This window comes from Octopus sinensis, linkage group LG5, assembly GCF_006345805.1.
Source record: "Octopus sinensis linkage group LG5, ASM634580v1, whole genome shotgun sequence".
Taxonomy (NCBI): Eukaryota; Metazoa; Mollusca; class Cephalopoda; order Octopoda; family Octopodidae; genus Octopus; species Octopus sinensis.
In genome coordinates this window covers 21926723-21949222 of record NC_043001.1, presented here as the reverse complement: position 1 = coordinate 21949222, position 22500 = coordinate 21926723, and the positions used below count along the sequence as shown (strand labels likewise).

General features: G+C 37.6%; 1 protein-coding gene and 1 long non-coding RNA gene across 2 annotated transcripts in view; one reads left to right on the top strand and one right to left on the bottom strand.

Annotated features, from left to right (window-relative positions):
- LOC115211790 (actin-like protein 6B) overlaps positions 1 to 14135 on the bottom strand; it is a 148121-nt gene extending 133986 nt beyond the window's left edge. The window contains exon 1 of the mRNA XM_029780479.2: positions 13937 to 14135. Coding sequence (XP_029636339.1) covers positions 13937 to 13961 — 25 coding nt within the window. The 5' untranslated portion in view covers positions 13962 to 14135. The remainder of the gene's footprint in view (positions 1 to 13936) is intronic.
- On the top strand, positions 1326 to 21297 carry LOC118763593. Its single transcript, XR_004999344.1, has 3 exons — positions 1326 to 1338; positions 3391 to 3396; positions 21134 to 21297. It is a non-coding gene; the product is annotated as an uncharacterized LOC118763593 (long non-coding RNA).
- The last annotated feature ends 1203 nt before the right edge of the window (positions 21298 to 22500 follow it).

Genomic DNA, 22500 nt, shown 5'->3' with positions numbered 1-22500 from the left:
ACTTTGCCTTTCGTCATTTCAGGGTTGATAAAACAAGTACCAGTTGAACACAGGAGTCAATGTAATCAACTCACACCCTCTCCTGAGCTTGCTGGCCTTGTGCCAAACTTTGAAACCAATATTACTCTTTTACTTGTTTCAGCCATTTGACTGTGGCCATGCTGGAGCACCACCTTTAGTCAAGCAAATCGATCCTAGTACTTATTCTATTGGTCTCTTTTGCTAAACTCCTAAGTTACGGAGACGTAAACACACCAGCATCGGTTGTCAAGCGATGTTGGGGAGAAAAACACAGACACACACACACAAATATATATATACACATATATACGACAGGCTTCTTTCAGTTTCTGCCTACCAAATCCACTCACAAGGCTTTGGTTGGCCCAAGGCTATAGTACAAGCCACTTGCCCAAGGTGCCACACAGTGGGACTGAACCTGGAACCATGTGGTTTGTAAGCAAGCTACTTACCACACAGCCACTCCTACACCTAATATTACTAAGAAAGTTAGAAATGATCTACACTGTTAGGTCAATTTTACCATCAATTACAGTGACATGTCCTTAGGCAGCAAGTGCAATACTGTAATGCCAGTAGGTTTATAAACTGATGTGGCCATTTGATGTGTTTGAAATGATAACCAAATCACCCGCAAATCACAGATTACTACTTTAAATAAAGCAAGAATAAATAAGATAATCTAGTCCAACATACCCACAAAAAAAGACATGATGGTCACAGATAGAATGCCTTTGATTGTGGCTCAGCTCCATCAAGGCTGAGCTGGAGCTGAACAGAAACAATCTTACAAGGGTGGTGAGCTAGCAGAATTGTTAGCACACCCGGCGAAATGCTTAGTGGTATTTCGTCTGCCGCTACGTTCTGAGTTCAAATTCCACCGAGGTCGACTTTGCCTTGCATCCTTTCGGGGTCGATTAGATAAGTACCAGTTATGCACTGGGGTTGATATAATCAACTTAATCCGTTTGTCCCTTCTGTGTTTAGCCCCTTGTGGATAGTAAATAAATAGGTATTTCGTCTGCCGCTACGTTCTGAGTTCAAATTCCGCTGAGGTCAACTTTGCCTTTCATCCTTTCGGGGTCGATAAATTAAGTAACAGTTACGCACTGGGGTCGATATAATCGACTTAATCCCTTTGTCTGTCTTTGTTTGTCCCCTCTGTGTTTAGCCCCTTGTGAGCAATAAATAACAATCTTACAGTCAACTACTGAGCCATGATTATGCATTCTCTTCTAGTGATAGACTATTTTCTCAGTAATCTTTGTGTTAATCACACTTAATCCAGCTCAATTCTGAGAGAATCCACCAGAACAAGTAGAGTAATTGAAGTGGATAAGAATTAGATTAATAATAAGCAACATATCTGATTTCTGCTAATGCCATACAGGTAGGATTGACAGATGAACTAAAAGAGCTGGTTCTTTGAATCCTTCAGCAAGATAATCATCATCATCATCATCGTTTAACGTCCGTTTTCCCTGCTAGCAAGGGTTAGACAGTTTGACCGGGGTCTGGGAAGCCAGCAGGCTGCATCAGGCTCCAGTCTGACCTGGCAGTGTTTCTACAGCTGGATGCCCTTCCTAACGCCAACCACTCCGTGAGTGTAGTGAGTGCTTTTTATGTGCCACCGGCACAGGTGCCAGGCGAGGCTGGCAGCGGTCACGATCAGTTGGTGCTTTGTATGTGCCATCAGCACAGAAGCCAGTCAAGGCGGCACTACTTGTTTCAATCACTAGACTGTGGCTATGCTGGGGCACAACCTTGAAGGATTTAGTTGAAAAAATATCAACCCCATTATTTATTTTTTAAGTGTAGAACCACTGATTTGAGATGTAAACAAACCAACACCAGTTGTCAAGTGGTGAGAGGTGGGAGATATAGTCACAAACACATATATAAAATGAGCTTCCTTACAGTTTCCATCTACCAAATTCACTCACAAAGCATTGGTCAATCTGGGACTATCGTAGAAGACACTTGCCAAAGGTGTCATACAAAGGTATGATTTTTAATGGTTATGTTGTTCATGGAAGCTACAGCTTCATTTACAAGAAATATATTTCTTTACTGCCCACAAGGGGCTAAACATAGAGGGGACAAACAAGGACAGACAAAGGGATTAAGTCGATTACAAGACATCAAAACAGTTGGAGGACTGATTTACATTACAAAATCCAGGAAACCAGCCAACATGTCAAGTTATGAACACTACATCTTTTAGGGAAGAATTTTGATCGATTTTAGCTTGAAGCAAGTAAGATTCAGAAACTAAAGATAAGAAAAGAAAAGTAAGAAAGTTAATAGACACCCTTGGTGTTACTACTAAGTGATATATGGGCAGGTAGGTACAGGAAGAGAAAGAGAATTATAACATAGGGAGGTATTGAGTGTTACTAAAGAACAGCCTGCTTTATGTCACTGCAAGTTCTACGGATGAAACAAAAGATAAGAGAAGGAAGTTGTACATAATGTCTAGTTAGTGGAAAGTGATTGTCATTGTTTTAATGTCCATTTTTCCATGCTCCCATGCACTGAACAGAATTTGTTGAGGATTTTTTTTACAGTGGATGCCCTTCCTATTGCCAACCCTCGTTTATTTCCAAATAAGGTAATATTCCCCATGACCAGACATGTTTTCATGCAAGATTGGAAATGAAGGAAACTGCTTGCATGATGGTAACATTTATTTGCACCCGTCACATGATGTCAAGGCAAGGAGACAGTAACACATACATACAGACATATATACAACAGGTTTCTTTCAGTTTCCTTATTTCTTTATTGCCCACAAGGGGCTAAACATAGAGGGGACAAACAAGGACAGACAAAGGGATTTAAGTCGATTACATCGACCCCAGTGTGTAACTGGTACTTAATTTATCGACCCCGAAAGAATGAAAGGCATAGTCAACCTCGGCGGAATTTGAACACAGAACGTAACAGCAGATGAAATACCACTAAGCATCTCACCACCTTCATTTCCATCTACCAAATCCACTCAGCCCAAGGTTGTAGAAGACACTTGCCCAAAGTGATCAGCTCAAGGTTATTGGAGACACTTGCCCAAGGTGCCACATAATGGGACTGAAGCTGAAACTACGTTGAATGTTATTAAAGAACAACCTGCTTTGAGTCACAGCAAGTTCTATGGATGAGGCAAGTCTCCAGCCAGACAAGCCGCAAGTGATGAAATGGTAGATAGGACTATAAAAGCTAAACAGGAAAGAGTGCAAAAAGAGCAGGGACATTGCAAGAGATATCAGAAGCTACACATAAAACAAAATCAGGAGGGAAAGTTGGAATAGTTTTGCCAAATTCTCTGCAGCCTGATACAAATAAAGCATTCTGAACTACAAGACAGAATAGAATATTGTCTGATGCATGGATGTTAAATGATGATGACGATAAATTAAGATGAGATGAAGCCTCCGTTAGATTTGCAGACCTTCTGGCATACATTGCATTGAAAGGTAAGCACAGACTTGTTTAAAAATAGCGAATTAAAATTTGAACTGAAAACATTAAAATTAGACAGGGATAGACTTTGCCGGGCTTTATGTCAATAGTGGAAGTTGAAATTGAGAAACCTTTTTAAAGAAGTGAATCTAATACTATTCCAAGGTGTATTTGTAGAGAATTTCATTAAAAAATATTCATTTTCTTGAAAGTTAAGACAAACTGAAGTAGAATCGGTGAATTTTCAAAAAATTCCCCACTCCTAAAACATTTACCCCCACAAAATTGTATATATTGGAAATCAACATGATATAATACATATTGGTAGAAAATTTTATTAAAAAATATCCATTTTTCTGAAAGTTATGCTTGTCGAAATTTGGGAGGGGGCAGAAATCTGTAGTTATGCCGGCAAATTTGACACTTTCCTTCTACGCATGGTTATATATGTATACAGAAATACACGAGTGCAGAAGCTAGTAAACAATGAAAATAACTTGGTAACAGAAATTATGTTTTTTAATACGACAGGCAGAACATAAATAAGACATTTTAACAGAAAATAAAGTATTGTACAGGTTGAAGTGAAATTTATCATTCAATGAACCAAAAAGCCAGTATCGAAGGAACCAGAAAGAAACCGTCAACAACAGAAAAACACAAAACTGTACAGATTGAAGTGAAATTTATGAAGATACTTCTGTCAGTAAATTATGAAATTACTTGCATCAGTAATTGTGAACTTCTTTCTGTCAGTAATTTGTTGTTGTTTGTTTGTAAATAGCAATTCAAAAGTTAGACTTAAAATAAAAACAATAACATGGAAGTTAAACAATGGCATATGAAAATTGAAAGTGAAAAGAATAGCGTCTGAAAAATAAAAGCGAAAACAAGAGATAGAGATGGATAGAAAGATATACATAAAGAGATATGTTACATCACGGACACTAGAAAACGGGAAGTAGATATTTTGAAAACTTTCAAAGATGTGAATGTAATATAAAAAGCAATAACTTTATTTTTAATTTTAAAAAATCAAATCAAGACCCTATTATATGTCCAAGCTAAAATTATTCATGCATCACAAGTATGGAAGTAATTGGTGAAGCTGTTTTTGCATGCAAAGTGAATACACACACATCTCTATTTTATATATTAGATATATATATATATTGGGTTGGCAAGAAAGTAATTTCGTTTTTCACTAATAGATAGAGTTATGATTTTTGTGAATGACTTATGTCAAGGTTATGATTTTTTCCTTTTTGACATTTGATAGCCATTACTTTAGAAGCAAATTTTATGTAATTTTGTTTATAGCTGTTAGTTCAGTATCAATTTTAACATGGAGTGCAAAAACGAACATTTTCGCTATATGTTGGCAAGAAAGCTGCTGAGGCTTACAAAGTGATATGTGAAGTTTATTGTGTTGATTGCTTAACAGAACACACATGTCAAAAATGGTTTTAAAAATTCCATTCTGGAGATTTTTCACTCGAAGATTACCAATGTTCTGGTCAATCTACTGAATTTGATGATGACCGAATCAAAGCCATAATTAAATCTGATTGTCATATAATTGTGTGAGAGATTGCAGAGAGGTTAAATGTATCACATACAACAATTGAAAATCACTTAAAATGTCTTGAACTTATTAAGAGGCTTGATATTTGGGTTCCACATAAATTGAAAGAGATTCACTTAATACAACAAATCAATATTTGCAATATGCATCTCAAACACAATGAAATCAACTTATTTTTTAAAATGAATAATCACTGGTGATGAAAAATGGATTGTCCAAGCGTAATGAACCAGCACAAACCACAGTGAAAGCTGAATTGCATAAAAAAAAAGGTCATCCTGTCAATTTGGTGGGATTACAAAGATATTGTATATTTTGAGCTGCTTCCAAGGAACCAAACAATCAATTCAGATGTTTACTGTCAACAACTAATGAAACTGGAGGAAGCAATCAAAGAAAAATGGCCAGAATTGGCAAATTGTAAAGGAATCATGTTCCACCATGACAACACTAGACCACACATCTTTGCTAACTTGTGAAAAATTATTGCAGCTTGGCTTGAAGTGATGTCACATCCACCATACAGCCCTGACCTTGCACCATCGGATTACCATTTACTTTGAAGTTTGCAAAATTCTTTGAATGGTAAAACTTTCAATAATAATGATTACCTAAAATCGCACTGCAGTTTCTGATTGAACCAGAAGTTCTATCAGCACGGAATCATGAAGTTGCCAGAAAAACGGCGAAAGGTCATCAAACAAAATGGAAAATATATATTTTAAAGTTCATTCTTTGTATGAAAAAAAAAATCACACTAAAACAAAATGACTTTCTTGCCAACCCAAGATATTATCATTTAACGTCAGTGTTCCATGCTTATATATATATATATATATATATATATATACATACATTTTATTTACATATACACACATTTTAGTTATATACATACATTTTAAACACCACCTCAAAATGGCCGTTCCCTGTTACTAGTAGTTTAACCCCAGGCAGACTCTACCAGCTGATTATCAGTGCGACTCTACACCTTTTATATACAATATATATTGTTAGCAGGGGGATGAAAATATATATACATATATATATACACACACATTTTATGTGTATGTATATATATAGTAAATCCATAAAAATGAAGAACAAACCAACAACGCGAGGATATGGTAAATGTAAAGTATTAGCAGATGCTCAGGGAAGGAAAGAAAGGTGGTTCTACATTTTGAGCAAAGCTCTTCTTCAGAAACAGGAGAGTCCAATAGAAAAGGAAGATGAAAGAAAAAAAAAAAAATCGCTAATGATTCACATGTGGTTACATATATATATATATATATATTTCATATGTATATACATACATTATATATATATATATACACACACATACATTTTATATATACATATATTATTCATGCATACATTTTATATATACATATATTATTCATGCATACATTTTATATATATATATATACACACACATATATCTATACATATATATATATACATACATATATCGATACATACATTTTATATATATATATACACACACACACATTTTAAATATATATATATATATATATATATATATATATATATAATATATATATGTACATAGGTACACACACACACACACACGTCATCATCAACATTCAACAGCCATTTTCCATGTTGGCATGAGTTGAATGGCTTGGAAAGAACTCGCAAGGCAAGGAGTAGCAGCAGGCTCCATGTCTGTTTTGGCATGGTTTCTATAGCTACATGTCCTTCCTAATGCCAACCACTTCACAGTGTGTACTGGGTGCTTTTCACATGGCACCAGCACCCACACCAATGCTTTTTACATGGTACCTTGGTTTTAAGATAGCAACTCTATTGAAATGGGCAGGTCCCCTTGAGTGCAGCAATGCACCACATATCTCAGCCCTCAGTCATCTCCTTTGTGAGTTCAGTGCTTTGACATCAGCCTTCAATACTTCGTCCCACGTCTTTTTGGGTCTCTCCCTTCCACAACTTCCCTTCACTTTAAGTGATCAACACTTCCTTACACATAGATATGTATGTGTGTGTGTATGTATGTATGTATGTATGTATGTAAAAGCACGTAACGCACCATCCGTTCGTGGCCGTTGCCAGCCTCAACTGGCCCCCGTGCCGGTGGCACGTAAAAAGCACCATCCAATCGTGGCCGTTGCCAGCTCCGTCTGGCACCTGTGCGGGTGGGACGTAAAAAGCACCCACTACACTCACGGAGTGGTTGGCGTTAGGAAGGGCATCCAGCCGTAGAAACACTGCCAGATCAGACTGGGCCTGATGCAGCCTTCTGGCTTCACAGACCCCAGTTGAACCATCCAACCCATGCTAGCATGGAAAGCGGACGCTAAATGATGATGATGATATATATATATATATATATTATATATATATATATATATATATATATATATATGTACATAGGTACACACACACACACACACGTCATCATCAACATTCAACAGCCATTTTCCATGTTGGCATGAGTTGAATGGCTTGGAAAGAACTCGCAAGGCAAGGAGTAGCAGCAGGCTCCATGTCTGTTTTGGCATGGTTTCTATAGCTACATGTCCTTCCTAATGCCAACCACTTCACAGTGTGTACTGGGTGCTTTTCACATGGCACCAGCACCCACACCAATGCTTTTTACATGGTACCTTGGTTTTAAGATAGCAACTCTATTGAAATGGGCAGGTCCCCTTGAGTGCAGCAATGCACCACATATCTCAGCCCTCAGTCATCTCCTTTGTGAGTTCAGTGCTTTGACATCAGCCTTCAATACTTCGTCCCACGTCTTTTTGGGTCTCTCCCTTCCACAACTTCCCTTCACTTTAAGTGATCAACACTTCCTTACACATAGATATGTATGTGTGTGTGTATGTATGTATGTATGTATGTATGTAAAAGCACGTAACGCACCATCCGTTCGTGGCCGTTGCCAGCCTCAACTGGCCCCCGTGCCGGTGGCACGTAAAAAGCACCATCCAATCGTGGCCGTTGCCAGCTCCGTCTGGCACCTGTGCGGGTGGGACGTAAAAAGCACCCACTACACTCACGGAGTGGTTGGCGTTAGGAAGGGCATCCAGCCGTAGAAACACTGCCAGATCAGACTGGGCCTGATGCAGCCTTCTGGCTTCACAGACCCCAGTTGAACCATCCAACCCATGCTAGCATGGAAAGCGGACGCTAAATGATGATGATGATATATATATATATATATATTATATATATATATATATATATATATATATATATGTACATAGGTACACACACACACACACACGTCATCATCAACATTCAACAGCCATTTTCCATGTTGGCATGAGTTGAATGGCTTGGAAAGAACTCGCAAGGCAAGGAGTAGCAGCAGGCTCCATGTCTGTTTTGGCATGGTTTCTATAGCTACATGTCCTTCCTAATGCCAACCACTTCACAGTGTGTACTGGGTGCTTTTCACATGGCACCAGCACCCACACCAATGCTTTTTACATGGTACCTTGGTTTTAAGATAGCAACTCTATTGAAATGGGCAGGTCCCCTTGAGTGCAGCAATGCACCACATATCTCAGCCCTCAGTCATCTCCTTTGTGAGTTTCAGTGCTTTGACATCAGCCTTCAATACTTCGTCCCACGTCTTTTTGGGTCTCTCCCTTCCACAACTTCCCTTCACTTTAAGTGATCAACACTTCCTTACACATAGATATGTATGTGTGTGTGTATGTATGTATGTATGTATGTAAAAGCACGTAAACGCACCATCCGTTCGTGGCCGTTGCCAGCCTCAACTGGCCCCCGTGCCGGTGGCACGTAAAAAGCACCATCCAATCGTGGCCGTTGCCAGCTCCGTCTGGCACCTGTGCGGGTGGCACGTAAAAAGCACCCACTACACTCACGGAGTGGTTGGCGTTAGGAAGGGCATCCAGCCGTAGAAACACTGCCAGATCAGACTGGGCCTGATGCAGCCTTCTGGCTTCACAGACCCCAGTTGAACCATCCAACCCATGCTAGCATGGAAAGCGGACGCTAAATGATGATGATGATATATATATATATATATATACAGTCGCCATGATAGATTGTTAGCCACTACACACATTTTTTCCTCTCCTTGTTTTTTTTCTGTGTCCCTTTCTGTAGAAGAGTGTAGATTCGAAATGTGAAAGACTTTTTCTATTTCTGAGCATTATACTAATACATCTGTTTGTTTTGTACACCACCTGTCTTCGTCTTATAGGCCACAACTCCAGTCTCACTTGGTTGTAGACCAGTCAAACCAAGTGAGGCTGTAGTCATGTCTGATGTTAGTGTCAGATCATTAGTACCCATACTGGTGGTATGTAAAAAGACATCCACTCTTGGAGTGACTTGCATTAGGAAGGGCATCCAGCCATAGAAACCTTGCCAAATCAGATTAGAACCTGGTGCAGCCCACTAGCTTACCAGTTTTCAGTCAAACCATCCAACTTATACCAGCATGGAAAGTGGACATTAAATGATGATTGGCTTCTTTAAGTTTCCATTGACCAAATCCATTCACAAGGCTTTGGTCAGCCAGAGGCTATAATAGCAGACACTTGCTCAGGTGCCATGTGGTGGTTCTGAACCTAAAACCACATGTTTGGGAAGCAAATTTCTTACCCACAGAGCCACATCTAAAATAGACAAATTTTTGAGGAATGGTAGTTACCTCAATTTACCAGTTAATTTATGGCCACCCAACAAACTTGCTGGCTTCCTGGATGTGTGTATCTCTCCTTATATAAGGGCTTAGTGGTCAGGGTATGTGGATCATGACTGTAAGGTAGTGAGTTCGATTCCTGGCAGTGGGTTGTGTCCTTGAGCAAGACACTTTATTTCAAGTTGACTTATATTTCAAGGGGCCAGCCTTGTCACACTATGTCATGTTAAATTTCCCTGAAAACCATGTTAAGGGTACATGTGTCTGTGGAGTGCTCAACCACTTGCACATTAATATCACAAGCAGACTGTTCTGTTGATTGGAACAACTACATCCGTCATCATCATAACCAACAGAGTGTCAGTTCTATCTCTCCCTGAAGGTAAGAATATTCATATCATTTCAAATACATTTCTCTTCAAACATCCTTCATGAGTGACCATGCCTCCATCCATGTTCACCACCCATTGCATTTCCTTCTATCAAACTGCCTCTTAAACTTTCACAAACTTAATTACTCGCCATATCACTTCTTTTTTATTCCCCTCTGATAACTTGAAGGTATGTAGGTACATGGCTTAGTGGTTAGGGTGTTGGACTCAAGATTCTAAGAGTGTGGTTTTGATTCCTGGACTTGGCGATGCATTGATTTCTTGAGAAAAACATCCCATCTCACATTACTCCAGTTCAATCAGCTGGCAAAGATAAGTAATGCTGCGATGGACCAGCATCCCGTCCAAGGAGGAATATATATATATATATATCATCATCATCATTGTTTAACATCTGCTTTCCATGCTAGCATGGGTTGGATGATTTGACTGAGGGCTGGCGAACCAGATGGGTGCACCAGGCTCCAATCTTGATCTGGCAGAGTTTCTACAGCTGGATGCCCTTCCTAATGCTATATATATGCCAGAGAAACCAGGAAACCAACCATTTGTTCCTTATGGAATAATGTAGACTAACCCTACATGAAGGTACTGTCATTCATTTTCTCTTGTGATTAGGGCAACCATGTATCTCCCCTGCAGCAAGAACTTGTCCCTCCGTCATACTTTAATCTTTCATCACCTGGCATAAAGCTACCTCCTTCAATATTACATGCATCTCATCTGAGGTGTCTTATCTCGTGAGTCACTTGGTAACCTCAATTGTATCAGTGCCACATAAAAAGCACCCAATACACCTGTAAAATAGTGGGGCATTAGGAAAAGATTCTAGCTGTAGAAACCATGCCAAAGTAAACACTGATATTTAATGCAGGTCTTCTGGTTCACCAGCTCCAGTCAAACCGTTCGACCCATGGCAGCATCAAAAACTGACATTAAATGATCATGAATCTCTCTATATATATATCAAACTAATCCAAGTGTCCTAGAGTATAACATTACAGTGATGTCTACACACCATCATCTATAATAAACTCAATTCTACATCTACATACAGTATTTTTCACCCTAGATGCATCATCAACAAAAATGGTTAAGTTTGCTTTCTTGCACAGAACAATCTTTACCCTCATATACAATTCCTTTGTCAGTCCTTTGTGTTTTCAACAAATCTCTCTCTCTCTCTCTATATATATATATATAATATATATATATACACACACACACACATTCTTTTACTCTTTTTCTCGTTTCAGTCATTTTGACTGCAGCCATGCTGGAGCACCGCCTTTAGTTGAGCAAATCGACCCCGGGACTTATTCTTTGTAAGCCCAGTACTTATTCTATCGGTCTCTTTTGCCGAACCGCTAAGTGACGGGGACGTAAACACACCAGCATCGGTTGTCAAGTAATGCTAGGGGGACAAACACAGACACATACATATATATATATATATACGACAGGCTTCTTTCAGTTTCCGTCTACCAAATCCACTCACAAGGCATTGGTCGGCCGGGGCTATAGACACTTGCCCAAGTGGGACTGAACCCGGAACCATGTGGTTGGTTAGCAAGCTACTTACCACACAGCCACTCCTGCACACACACACACACACACATATATATATATATATATATACATATATATATATATATATACATATATATATATATATATACATATATATATATATATATAATATATATATATATATATATATATATACATATATATATATATATATAAAATTGGTCACAGTTTATTCTTCTGCCATTACTTACAAGCTGCCAAAAGTATCTTTATGCATGGGACACCAAAGTTGCAAAGTTGTAAGAAATAGGGAAACTGTGACACTTCCTGGTGTCCCAAACAAGTGAAATGATTCCCTCCAAGAATTTAAAACCAATAAAATCTAATAATAACACTGGCCAAAATTAAATGGTTGCAGTGGAGTAACAAATGCAGACCAGTTAGTTGATATTCTAAAAATTTGTATATAATTTACACTCACCCACAAACATAAATAATACCTTATTTGTATAAGAAAGGGAGAGAAACACATTATGGCTTTGAATATAGTCATTAATTCAAATTAATTAAAACAACCTTTCTTTATCAAAAAAAATGTGTTGTAAAGATTGAGACCAAGTCATACATAACTATATATATTTACGTTTGAAAATTATTTAAACTATTAAACCTTAAATCTACTAAGTTTTGATAGGTACATTTTCTAATCAGTTTCACAAGCCTTATTTTTTAAATATATCTACTTTAAAAGCTCAACTCGAAATATTTATACGAGTCTCAACACATGTCCTATGTGCCGGTCCAAAATTCAGTGCTATAGTTGTGTTTAGTGGCGTAGTAAATAAAGAATTTACGTTCAAGTTTTCGGGAAAAGACTCTGAAAACCTCCAAACATCTTATATTAATGAAAAAACAAATCAATATTAATATACCGCCAAAAACATTTCATAAGCTATAAGCAATAAATAGAATTCGTGGAGTGGATCGAATTGTCAATAACAGTTCAATTCGGAAGGGCGGGATATTAATAAAAGGTTTATATGCAACTATCATACAGTTTTAATAATTTTGGAAGATATTTCACTTTTAGTACTAACATTCTATAAATCAAAATCGCATCCGAAAATACCATAATTTCCACTTTTATTGTAATGATTTAGTAAATATGATTAAGATTCTCATAGGATAACTTTAGTATTGTTAACAGGGCTTAAAGTGCTTCTAAGACGTTAATAAGTTTTGGAGAAGTAAATTTGTAATAGTTTCGCTTTACCTAATGTTAGAATATTAATCTTACAGTAAGTAAGCTTAATATTTCCTAAACTTAAGGATCTATAAAAGTAGATACAGATGTTTATTTTCTGAAGTGTATAATAAAGCTACCTAATTATTAACACATTACAATGAACTTGTGAATTTCATTTCGGGTTGAACTTAAATGTAAACAGAATGAGGGGAGACTAAATTCAATTTATCCATTTATGCTTTTTGCAAAATGTTTTTAAAAATTTGCAAAATATTCATCACAAAGTTGACAATGAACTCATCTAACTAGATATACACACACATATATATATATTATATATATACATATACACACACACACATATTTATATACATACACCCCACATTTATATATACCCTTGTGTAGATATACACACGTGTACGTATGCACACACACATATATATATATTTATACACACACATACACTCCACATATACATATTTATATATACACTTGTGTAGATATACACACGTGTACGTATGTTTGTGTATACATATAGGTATTATACACACAACACTTGTATACCATAACCGGTAATATACTGCGTAAATAATTATGAGTGTATAATATAAAATTATTCAAGCACCTTTCATTAAATATATACATATACACATATATATACATTGTATATATATTCGGTATAGGTGCTTGAATAAGTTTATAGTTTATATTGAAACATTTTATGGGTATAAATTCTTTATAAACAGAAAATATAAAAAGCAGGATTAATGCTAAACAAAGCTAGTTTTCATTCCAGTTTCCAAACAATAAAAGCAATAAGTTCTTGTCTTTAATATTGCAGGAAGCCGGGCCAAAACAAAACAAGAAAGTAAGGAAGAGGTGGGGGACCACAATCACACAAATACTGTATATATTCATTTCATTCAGGATAGGAGGAGATTTTTTTTTTTTTGTAAAAAAAAAGCTTAGGTCGTTGTTTTTTTTTAGAGGAAAAAAACAGACGTAACAGAAAAATAATTTTGTATTTTAATTAAGATTACCTCCACCGTAGACACCGCCGCTCATTGTGCAAAAAAGATATTTGTTTGTAGCACGCGGTTAAGACAAAGCGAATAAATATAAAATGGGAGAACTGTGGAAAGTTGCTGCTTGCCGCCAGACGTTTTGTAGTGAGGTGACTCTCACACAGTCACTCATCCGATCGATCGTCTATTCTCCTCTCCCTCTTTTCTCCTTTCACTTCAAATAATAATATATATATATATATATATATTTTTTAAAAAATGTTTTTTTTCTTTCGTTAATATACTTTACTGCATACCGAAACTGAACGATTCATTCAAATGGTCGCACTTTCTAGTTTTTAATTTAATTTAATTCATTTAAATATATATTTTTTTCTTTAAAAATATGTGCATTTTTAAAACTAAATTTTACAACCTGCAGTGTGTATGTGTGTGCGTATGTATACCCAGTGCGAAATATACATATATATATCTATAAAATATATATATATATATTTTTAAAAAAATGTTTTTTTCTTTCGCTGATATACTTTACTGCATACCGAAACTGAACGATTCAAATGGTCGCACTTTCTAGTCTTAATTTAATTTAATTCATTTAAATATTTATTTTTTCTTTAAAAATATGTACATTTTTAAAACTAAATTTTACAACCTGCAGTGTGTATGTGTGTATATATATATCTGTGTGCGTGTGTATGCCCAGTGCGAAATATACATACATATATATATGTATGTGTGTGAGTGTATGTATATATGTACGTTAAAAGTATTGGGGGTGGTGTACAGATTTAATACATATGAAAGTATATATATATATATTATATATATCACGTTATTTTAAATGTGCTTTCAGTTGAATAATAAGAATTTTATCTCGTTTTTAAAAGCCTTGTACATTTTTTAAAAAATCAAAATAAATAATTATTATTATAATCATATGCATTATCTACGTTGCATTAATAACCAAATGTTTGAATTTAAAATTTTAACTAAATATTTAGATTTATTTATAATTGCATTTAATAAATAATAAATGAACCTACTAGCTTTCTTTCCTCTCCTATTCTGGTTATATCAAGATAATTTTCTAATACTGCATTTATATAAACGAAAGACAAAAACCATATTTTTAAGAGAGAGAGAGAGAGTAAATGTGATGTCCTGATGTTCATGCCTCTCTCAAAGGTAGCATCATCGTATACGACTAGTAGACAACAGTGTTTGTTTTTATTGCTTGTTTCAACTACACAAAGGAGTCCTTTTGTTGTTTTATTTTTACTATCAGCATTCCGAAATTTATAATACATGTGACCATGGATCTTACGTCAGTATCGACGACGGATTCCAGTAGTTTCCGTCCACCGACTGATGAAGCACATTGAGTGGAAGTAAAAATAGCGGACTGTTACACAGACACTGCAATCTATATATTTCGCACATGCTCAGCACAGGTTAAAAATAAAAATATTATATTATACTATATCATATTATATTATATTATACTATATTATATTATATTATATTATATTATATTATTATTATATTATATTATATTATATTATAGCATATTATATCGTATATCATTTTATATATATATATATATCATATCTCATGACAGCCAATTTGACAGACTATAATAATAATAATAATAATAATAATAATAATGATAATAATAATGGTTTCAATTCTGGCACATGGCCAGCAATTTTGGTGGAGTGGGTAAGTCGATTAACATTGAGGCCAATGCTCGTTTTGGTGCTTATTTTATCGATCTCCAAAGGATGAAAGGCAAAGTCGTCCCCACTATTTCCCATATGAATGCTTGCCTTTTTCTTTCTGACTCAGGGAAACTTATTGGACAGCATTATGTATGTATGTGAGTAATTAGATGGATAAGTGAATATAAGCATGCATATATATATATATATATATATATATGTATATATACACACACACACACACACACTTATGTGTATGCATGGAGAGAGAGAGAGAGAAATAGATAGAATTCAAAAGAGAAGTCATAGAAAGATTTTATCACGGCTTTAATGATCAGTTGCAATTGTTTAATGCCAGTTTATACAAAAGTTCTATGGGAAAATTTACGTAGTATTTGTGGCTTTAAACATATGGGTGGTACTTTGTCAGACTTGCATCAAAGGTATGCTTTTACTTTATGTATGTATCGTCATCATTTAACGGCTATTTTCCATGCTGGCATGGGTTGGACAGTTTGACAAGACCTGGTCAGCTGCAGAGCTGCCCAGGTTCCAGTTATCTGTTTTGACATGGTTTTTATAGCTTAATGCCCTTCTTAACACTTACCACTTTACAGAATGTACAGGGTGTCTTGTACAAGGCACTGTCACAGGTGCCTTTACATGGCATGGGTGCTTTTATGTGCCACCAGCATGGGTGCTTTTTTGGAGCACCAGCACAGGTGCTTTCACGTGGAACTGGTCCTGCTTTTATGTGACACACACACACACACACGAGTTATGAAGAGGTACTCCATGGCCGATAACATATATGTGACCACCTATTTCTTTACTACCACAAGGGGCTAAACACAGAGGGGACGAACAAGGACCGACAAACGGATTAAGTCGATTATATCGACCTCAGTGCGTAACTGGTACTTATTTAATCGACCCCCGAAAGGATGAAAGGCAAAGTCGACCTCGGCGGAATTTGAACCCAGAACGTAACGACAGACGAAATACCGCTAAGCATTTCGCCCGGCATGCTAACATTTCTGCCAGCTCGCCGCCTTTATATGTGCCCACCTTCTAACCAATACGCTATAGCTTTACCCTTCTGTACTACAAGCCATACCTCTCTCCCCTCTACGTTACCTCTGTTGCCACCCATCACCTACTCTTACCTTTGTCTCATCACCCACCCTTATCTTTATCCACCTCTTCTATACTCTATCATTCCCTTTCCAACTAACTATATAAGCACAGGAGTGGCTGTGTGGTAAGTAGCTTGCTTACCAACCACATGGTTCCAGGTTCAGTCCCACTGCGTGGCACCTTCGGCAAGTGTCTTCTACTATAGCCTCGGGCCAACCAAAGCTTTGTGAGTGGATTTGGTAGACAGAAACTGAAAGATGCCCGTTGTATATATGTATATATATGTGTGTGTGTGTTTGTGTGCCTGTGTTTGTCCCCCAACATCGCTTGACAACCGATGCTGGTGTGTTTATGTCCCCGTAACTTAGCGGTTCGGCAAAAGAGAACAATAGAATAAGTACTAGGCTTACAAAGAATAAGTCCTGGGGTCGATTTGCTCAACTAAAAGGTGGTGCTCCAGCATGGCCGCAGTCAAATGACTGAAACAAGTAAAAGAGTAAGAGTAACCTCAAAGAACTCAATCTGTTACATCATACTCCTGCTTATCCTCTGTCCTCATTTCTGGACCATCTGATGTCATTGTGATCTCTCACCCAAGCCTTTCCTTGACCACCTCAGCAAATGTATGTGACCCAAGTATTTTAATACTCTCTAAACTTAAATTTATGCACTTTTCAATTATGTCTGGCTGTGCTGCTGTCATCTCTCTCTCTCTCTCTCTCTCTCTGTCTCCTTCTCCCCTCTCTCCCTACCCTTCTTCCTTTCTTTTTCTCTCTCTCTTTGTCTCTCTCCTTCCCCTCTCTCTCTCATTCTCTCCTCCTGCTCCTCCTCTCCAGACATTGTTTTAGATTATTGAGTATTCTCTAGAATTTCTGTGAATGAGGTACCTTCTCCCTCCAGTGCTTGTATCATGATGTACAACCATGAAATTATGCCTCCTCTAGATTGACTGCTGAATATAACAACATCCTAGTACTTGCATCTTGAAAAATTCACTCTGTACACAATGAAAAGTGACTTGTAAATGTGCAGAGAAAGTATAGGGTTTCAGAGGTCAATTATAATCGTGTGTCATTCAGTAATATTCAAACTTTCAAATGTAGGAAAGCGGCGAGCTGGCAGAAACGTTAGCACACCGGGAGAAATGCTTAGCAGTATTTCGTTTATCATTACATTCTGAGTTCAAATTCCGCCAAGGTCAACTTTGCTTTTCATCCTTTCGGGGTCGATAAATTAAGTACCAGTTTCGCACTGGGATCGATGTAATCCACTTAACCCCTTTGTCTGTCCTTGTTTGTCCCCTCTATGTTTAGCCCTTTGTGGGCAATAAAGAAATAAGAATTGTTTGCATGCTGGGCAAAATGCTTAGCGGTATTTCGACGTTACGTTCAGAGCGCAAATTCCGCTTTGCTTTTCATCCTTTCGGGGTCAATAAATTAAGTACCAGTTTCGCACTGGGATCGATGTAATTGGCTTAATCCCTTTGTCTGTCCTTGTTTATCTCCTCTATGTTTAGCCCCTTGTGGGCAATAAAGAAATAGATATTTCGTCTGTCATTATGTTCTGAGTTCAAATTCCACCGAGGTCGACTTTGCCTTTCATCCTTTCGGGGTTGATAAATTAAGTACCAGTTTCGCACTGGGGTTGGTGTAATCGACTTAATCCCTTTGTCTGTCCCCTCTATGTTTAGCCCCTTGTAGGCAATAAAGAAATAAATATTCAAACTTTCAAATGTAGGCACTGCGAGAAAATGCAACCAGTACAGTCTATAAAGTGGTTGACAATAGGAGGGACATTAGCTGTTGAGACCAAAGTAGATGGCATGTACAAACATGTGTGGGTGGGAGCAGTGGCTCCCAATAACAAATCTCTTGAACTATGGTAATCCCTTCAACCCATGGCACCATGAAGATGATGGTAGTGATCCCACAAAAAAATCGTGATCTTAAAAACAGGATTCTATGTCTTAGGTGCTGGTGCCATGTAAAAAGTACCCGGTACACTCTGTAAAGTTGTTAGAGTTAGGAAGGGCATCCAGCTTTAGAAACCAAACCAAACAGACTGTGGAAATTGGTGTAGCCCCTGGTCTTGCCAGTTCTTGTCAAACCATCCAACCCATACCAGTATGGAAAATGGATATATAACGCTGCTGCTATGGCTGATAATGATCATGATAATGATGATGATGATGATGATATATACCATAAATCCTCGAGTATAATCCACATTTTTTTCCCAAAATTTAAAGGTCAAAATCCTAGTGCGTACAATATACGAGGTTAAAAATGAAAATTATTTTCTAAGCAATGTCCGAGTCTCTATTTGCTGTCTGGTTATGTTTATTCAGACGCATTTTGTGATGTCGGGCGCGAAAAAACCTTAAGCTAAACCTGAAAGCAATGAAGTCATAAAAGAATCATCCATAACTTGCAGTAAGCAACATTTATTAAACATTATTACTGTTATTACTGTTATTTCTTTATTTTCTGCAAACAAAATGCACAAAAAAGCTACACGTTTGCATTATGTTATATATACAATAATAATAAAGGACATTACCATATACATTTTTACAAACCAAGGATGTTATATAGACCTCCTTGACTCAAGTTCGAGAGGGGTGCATATTATACACAAGGTTTAGGCTTTTCAGAAGTACAGCCCCCTAAAAGTCCCCTGCGTGTTATACTCAAGGGTGGACTATACTTGAGGATTTACGGTATACATACACATTAGGAACTGCTCTTCCAATACATCTGTTGATCACAAACTCTAGAGAGGTTGTCTGCAATGGTTGAGCTGAAGTATGTGAACTTGTGGACTACTTCCGGATCATAGTCCATTGATGTCACTTTCTAATATTTCAGAATGACAGTGAAACTGAAGTATTTACAGGCTCTTATGATTCTGTTCAGGAAGTGTTGCAGTTGCTCTCTTGAGTGTGGTGCAGTAAACAGCATGTGAGTGCTTTGTACTCTTTCCTTGTCATCCTTGGTCGAAACAGAATGTTTCTCGTCTGACCTTGTGTGAATGTCCACTTGAAATTTCCACAGATTGCTAACAATTACTGCTGTCTTTCATATATAAGCTAAGTTAAGTTAGTTAAGTTAAGTTAATTTTTTGGCTCAAAAAGCAAAAAGCAAGGCCATGTAGGGGTACATGGAGTTATGTACAGGGGTGTTCATGCAAAGAGTTCAGGCCATTTCTGGTCAAGAGAGACTTTGAACCGAGCGGTCGTTAGCATCTTCATTATCTCGTCCGGAAGCTTATTCCATGGATCCACAATCCGCACGGAGAAAGCCCCTCTCCTTCGATTGAGATGAAATCGTCACAGATAGAGCTTTTCGGAGTGACCCCACAGCCTACGCTCTGGAGCAGGAGTGAAGAGCAGCTCTTTCGAGAGGTTACACTTTCATTGATCATCTGGAGGTTATCTAACAATCCAGTAGTTATGGTTTGCACATGCCGGTATGCTGACTTCTTTTATTTACTTGTTGGGCCTGGTGCAGTATTTATCATCCATAGTTCAATCTACTGACGGTGAGTGAAGCAGACTGTGATGAGACAGCATCTAACTGACCAGGATGTTTGCCCAGCTTGAGGTTGGCAGTAGCTATTTAATGAGACACAATGGCCTCTTCCTCCATTGAAAACTGTCTCTGTACCTAGTTCCATGCCATTTGAGCTCAGACGTCTAAGCATTAAATTGCTGCTTTCTGTACCTGTGCCATTTCAGTGAAGCAATGCTGGAGTTTCCTCTCCAGAGTGCTGGCCTAGGCAAGGTCAGTATAAGTAACCAATAGTTAAGGCGGCGAGCTGGCAGAAATGTTAGCAGGCCAGGCGAAATGCTTAGTGGTATTTCATCTGCCGCTATGTTCTGAGTTCAAATTCTGCCGAGGTCGACTTTGCCTTTCATCCTTTCGGGGTCGATTAAATAAGTACCAGTTACGCACTGGGGTCAATATAATCAACTTAATCCCTTTGTCTGTCCTTGTTTGTCCCCTCTGCGTGTAGCCGCTTGTGGGCTGTAAAGAAATACGTATTTAGTCTGCTGTCACGTTCTGAGTTCAAATTCCGCCGAGGTCGACTTTGCCTTTCATCCTTTCGGGGTCGATTAAATAAGTACCAGTTAAGCACTGGGGTCGATGTAATCGACTTAATACAAAATGCTGCCAGCTCATTGTCTTAATCCATCGAAATATTGGCCTCATATATTGACATAAGGCTAGGAATTTCAGGGAATGGGGTCAATTGATTACATTGACCCCAGTTCTCAATTGGTATTTATTTTATCAACCCCAAAAGAATGAATGGCAAAGTCAACCTCGGCGGTATAATCCATTGAAATATTAAGAACAAGAGCACTCAGAGAGTGCAAACCTCTACCAAAGCAGCACCAACGTCCTTTCAGTGATTAGCCAGAGATGATTTTTAAAATGGGAATATCTGAAATAAACTTGACTGCTCTCACAAAGAAGAATACTAAAAATGAACCCAACTGCTCTCAAAGATTAAGTGAAAAAACCAGAAAAATAATCCAGAATCTTTATCCGGTACCAAATCATTCCCAAAGTGTAATCAGTTCGTGCCAGTCATGAGGTCAAACATCCCTGAAAGTTTCATCGAAATCCATCCAGTGGTTCTTGAGATATCTTGCCCACGGATAAACAAACCAACGCAACTGAAAACAATACTTCTGCCTTCGTTAAGGCGTAGGTAATAATTTGAATACATTTGATTTTTTGGACACTTCTATTTTTTCATGATTACTGACATGTGTCTTTTAACACATCGTCGTCATCATCACTGCGTCGTCGTCGTCATCATCATCATCATCATCACTTAGTTACTGTCTTCCATGCTAGTATGGGCTGAATAGTTTAACAAGATCCAATGAACCAGAAGACTGCGTTGAGCTGCAAAGTCTGTTTTAGCATGGTTTTTCTGGTTGGATGCCAACTTCTATACAGAGTGCACGGGATGCTTTTTTTTTTATATTTTCATAGCACCAGCACTAGTGAGGCCACCAAGCAACTCACAAGACAAAGAAGTGACCCTTGACTTGGATGGGTTGTAGTAAAGAGGGAAGTGGCATTATGCCAGGTGTTGAGAGACAATGGTAATTTCAAGAATCATTTTACTGATATTAAATCAAATAAATGTTCAATTTCATGTCACATCTGGCCAATTTTTTAAAATTAAACCTAAAAAAAATGCAAACCTTATAAAGCGGTGAGCAATATTCATATAATTTGCATATGCAATTAATTAGTTAATTTTACATAGAATTGATGTCAGACAGCTTAGTATTTTCAAAAGTTATGCATTTGTACAACCATTTGGTATGAATTAGGTAGAACAGGCTGTGTGCATGTGTGTGTGTGTGTGAATCTGTATGAGTGAATATGTGTGTGAGTGTATGTGTATGTGCGTGCATGTGTGTGTACGTGCATCTATGTGCATGAGTGTTGGTTGTGTATGTGGGTGTGTGTGAGAATCTGTACATGTGCACAGTGGTGTGCATGTGTGCATGCATGTATGCAGGTGTGTGTGTGTGGGAGAGAGTGAGAGAGAGAGAGTGTGTGTGGGTGTGAGAGATAGAGTGTATATGTGGGTGTGTGTGGGCGTCTGTGTCCCCCTCTCTCTCTGTATCGTCAATAAAAACACACAATATTCTCACCTGCAAAAATACCTTTAAAAAAAGTCTTTAATTAAACATCT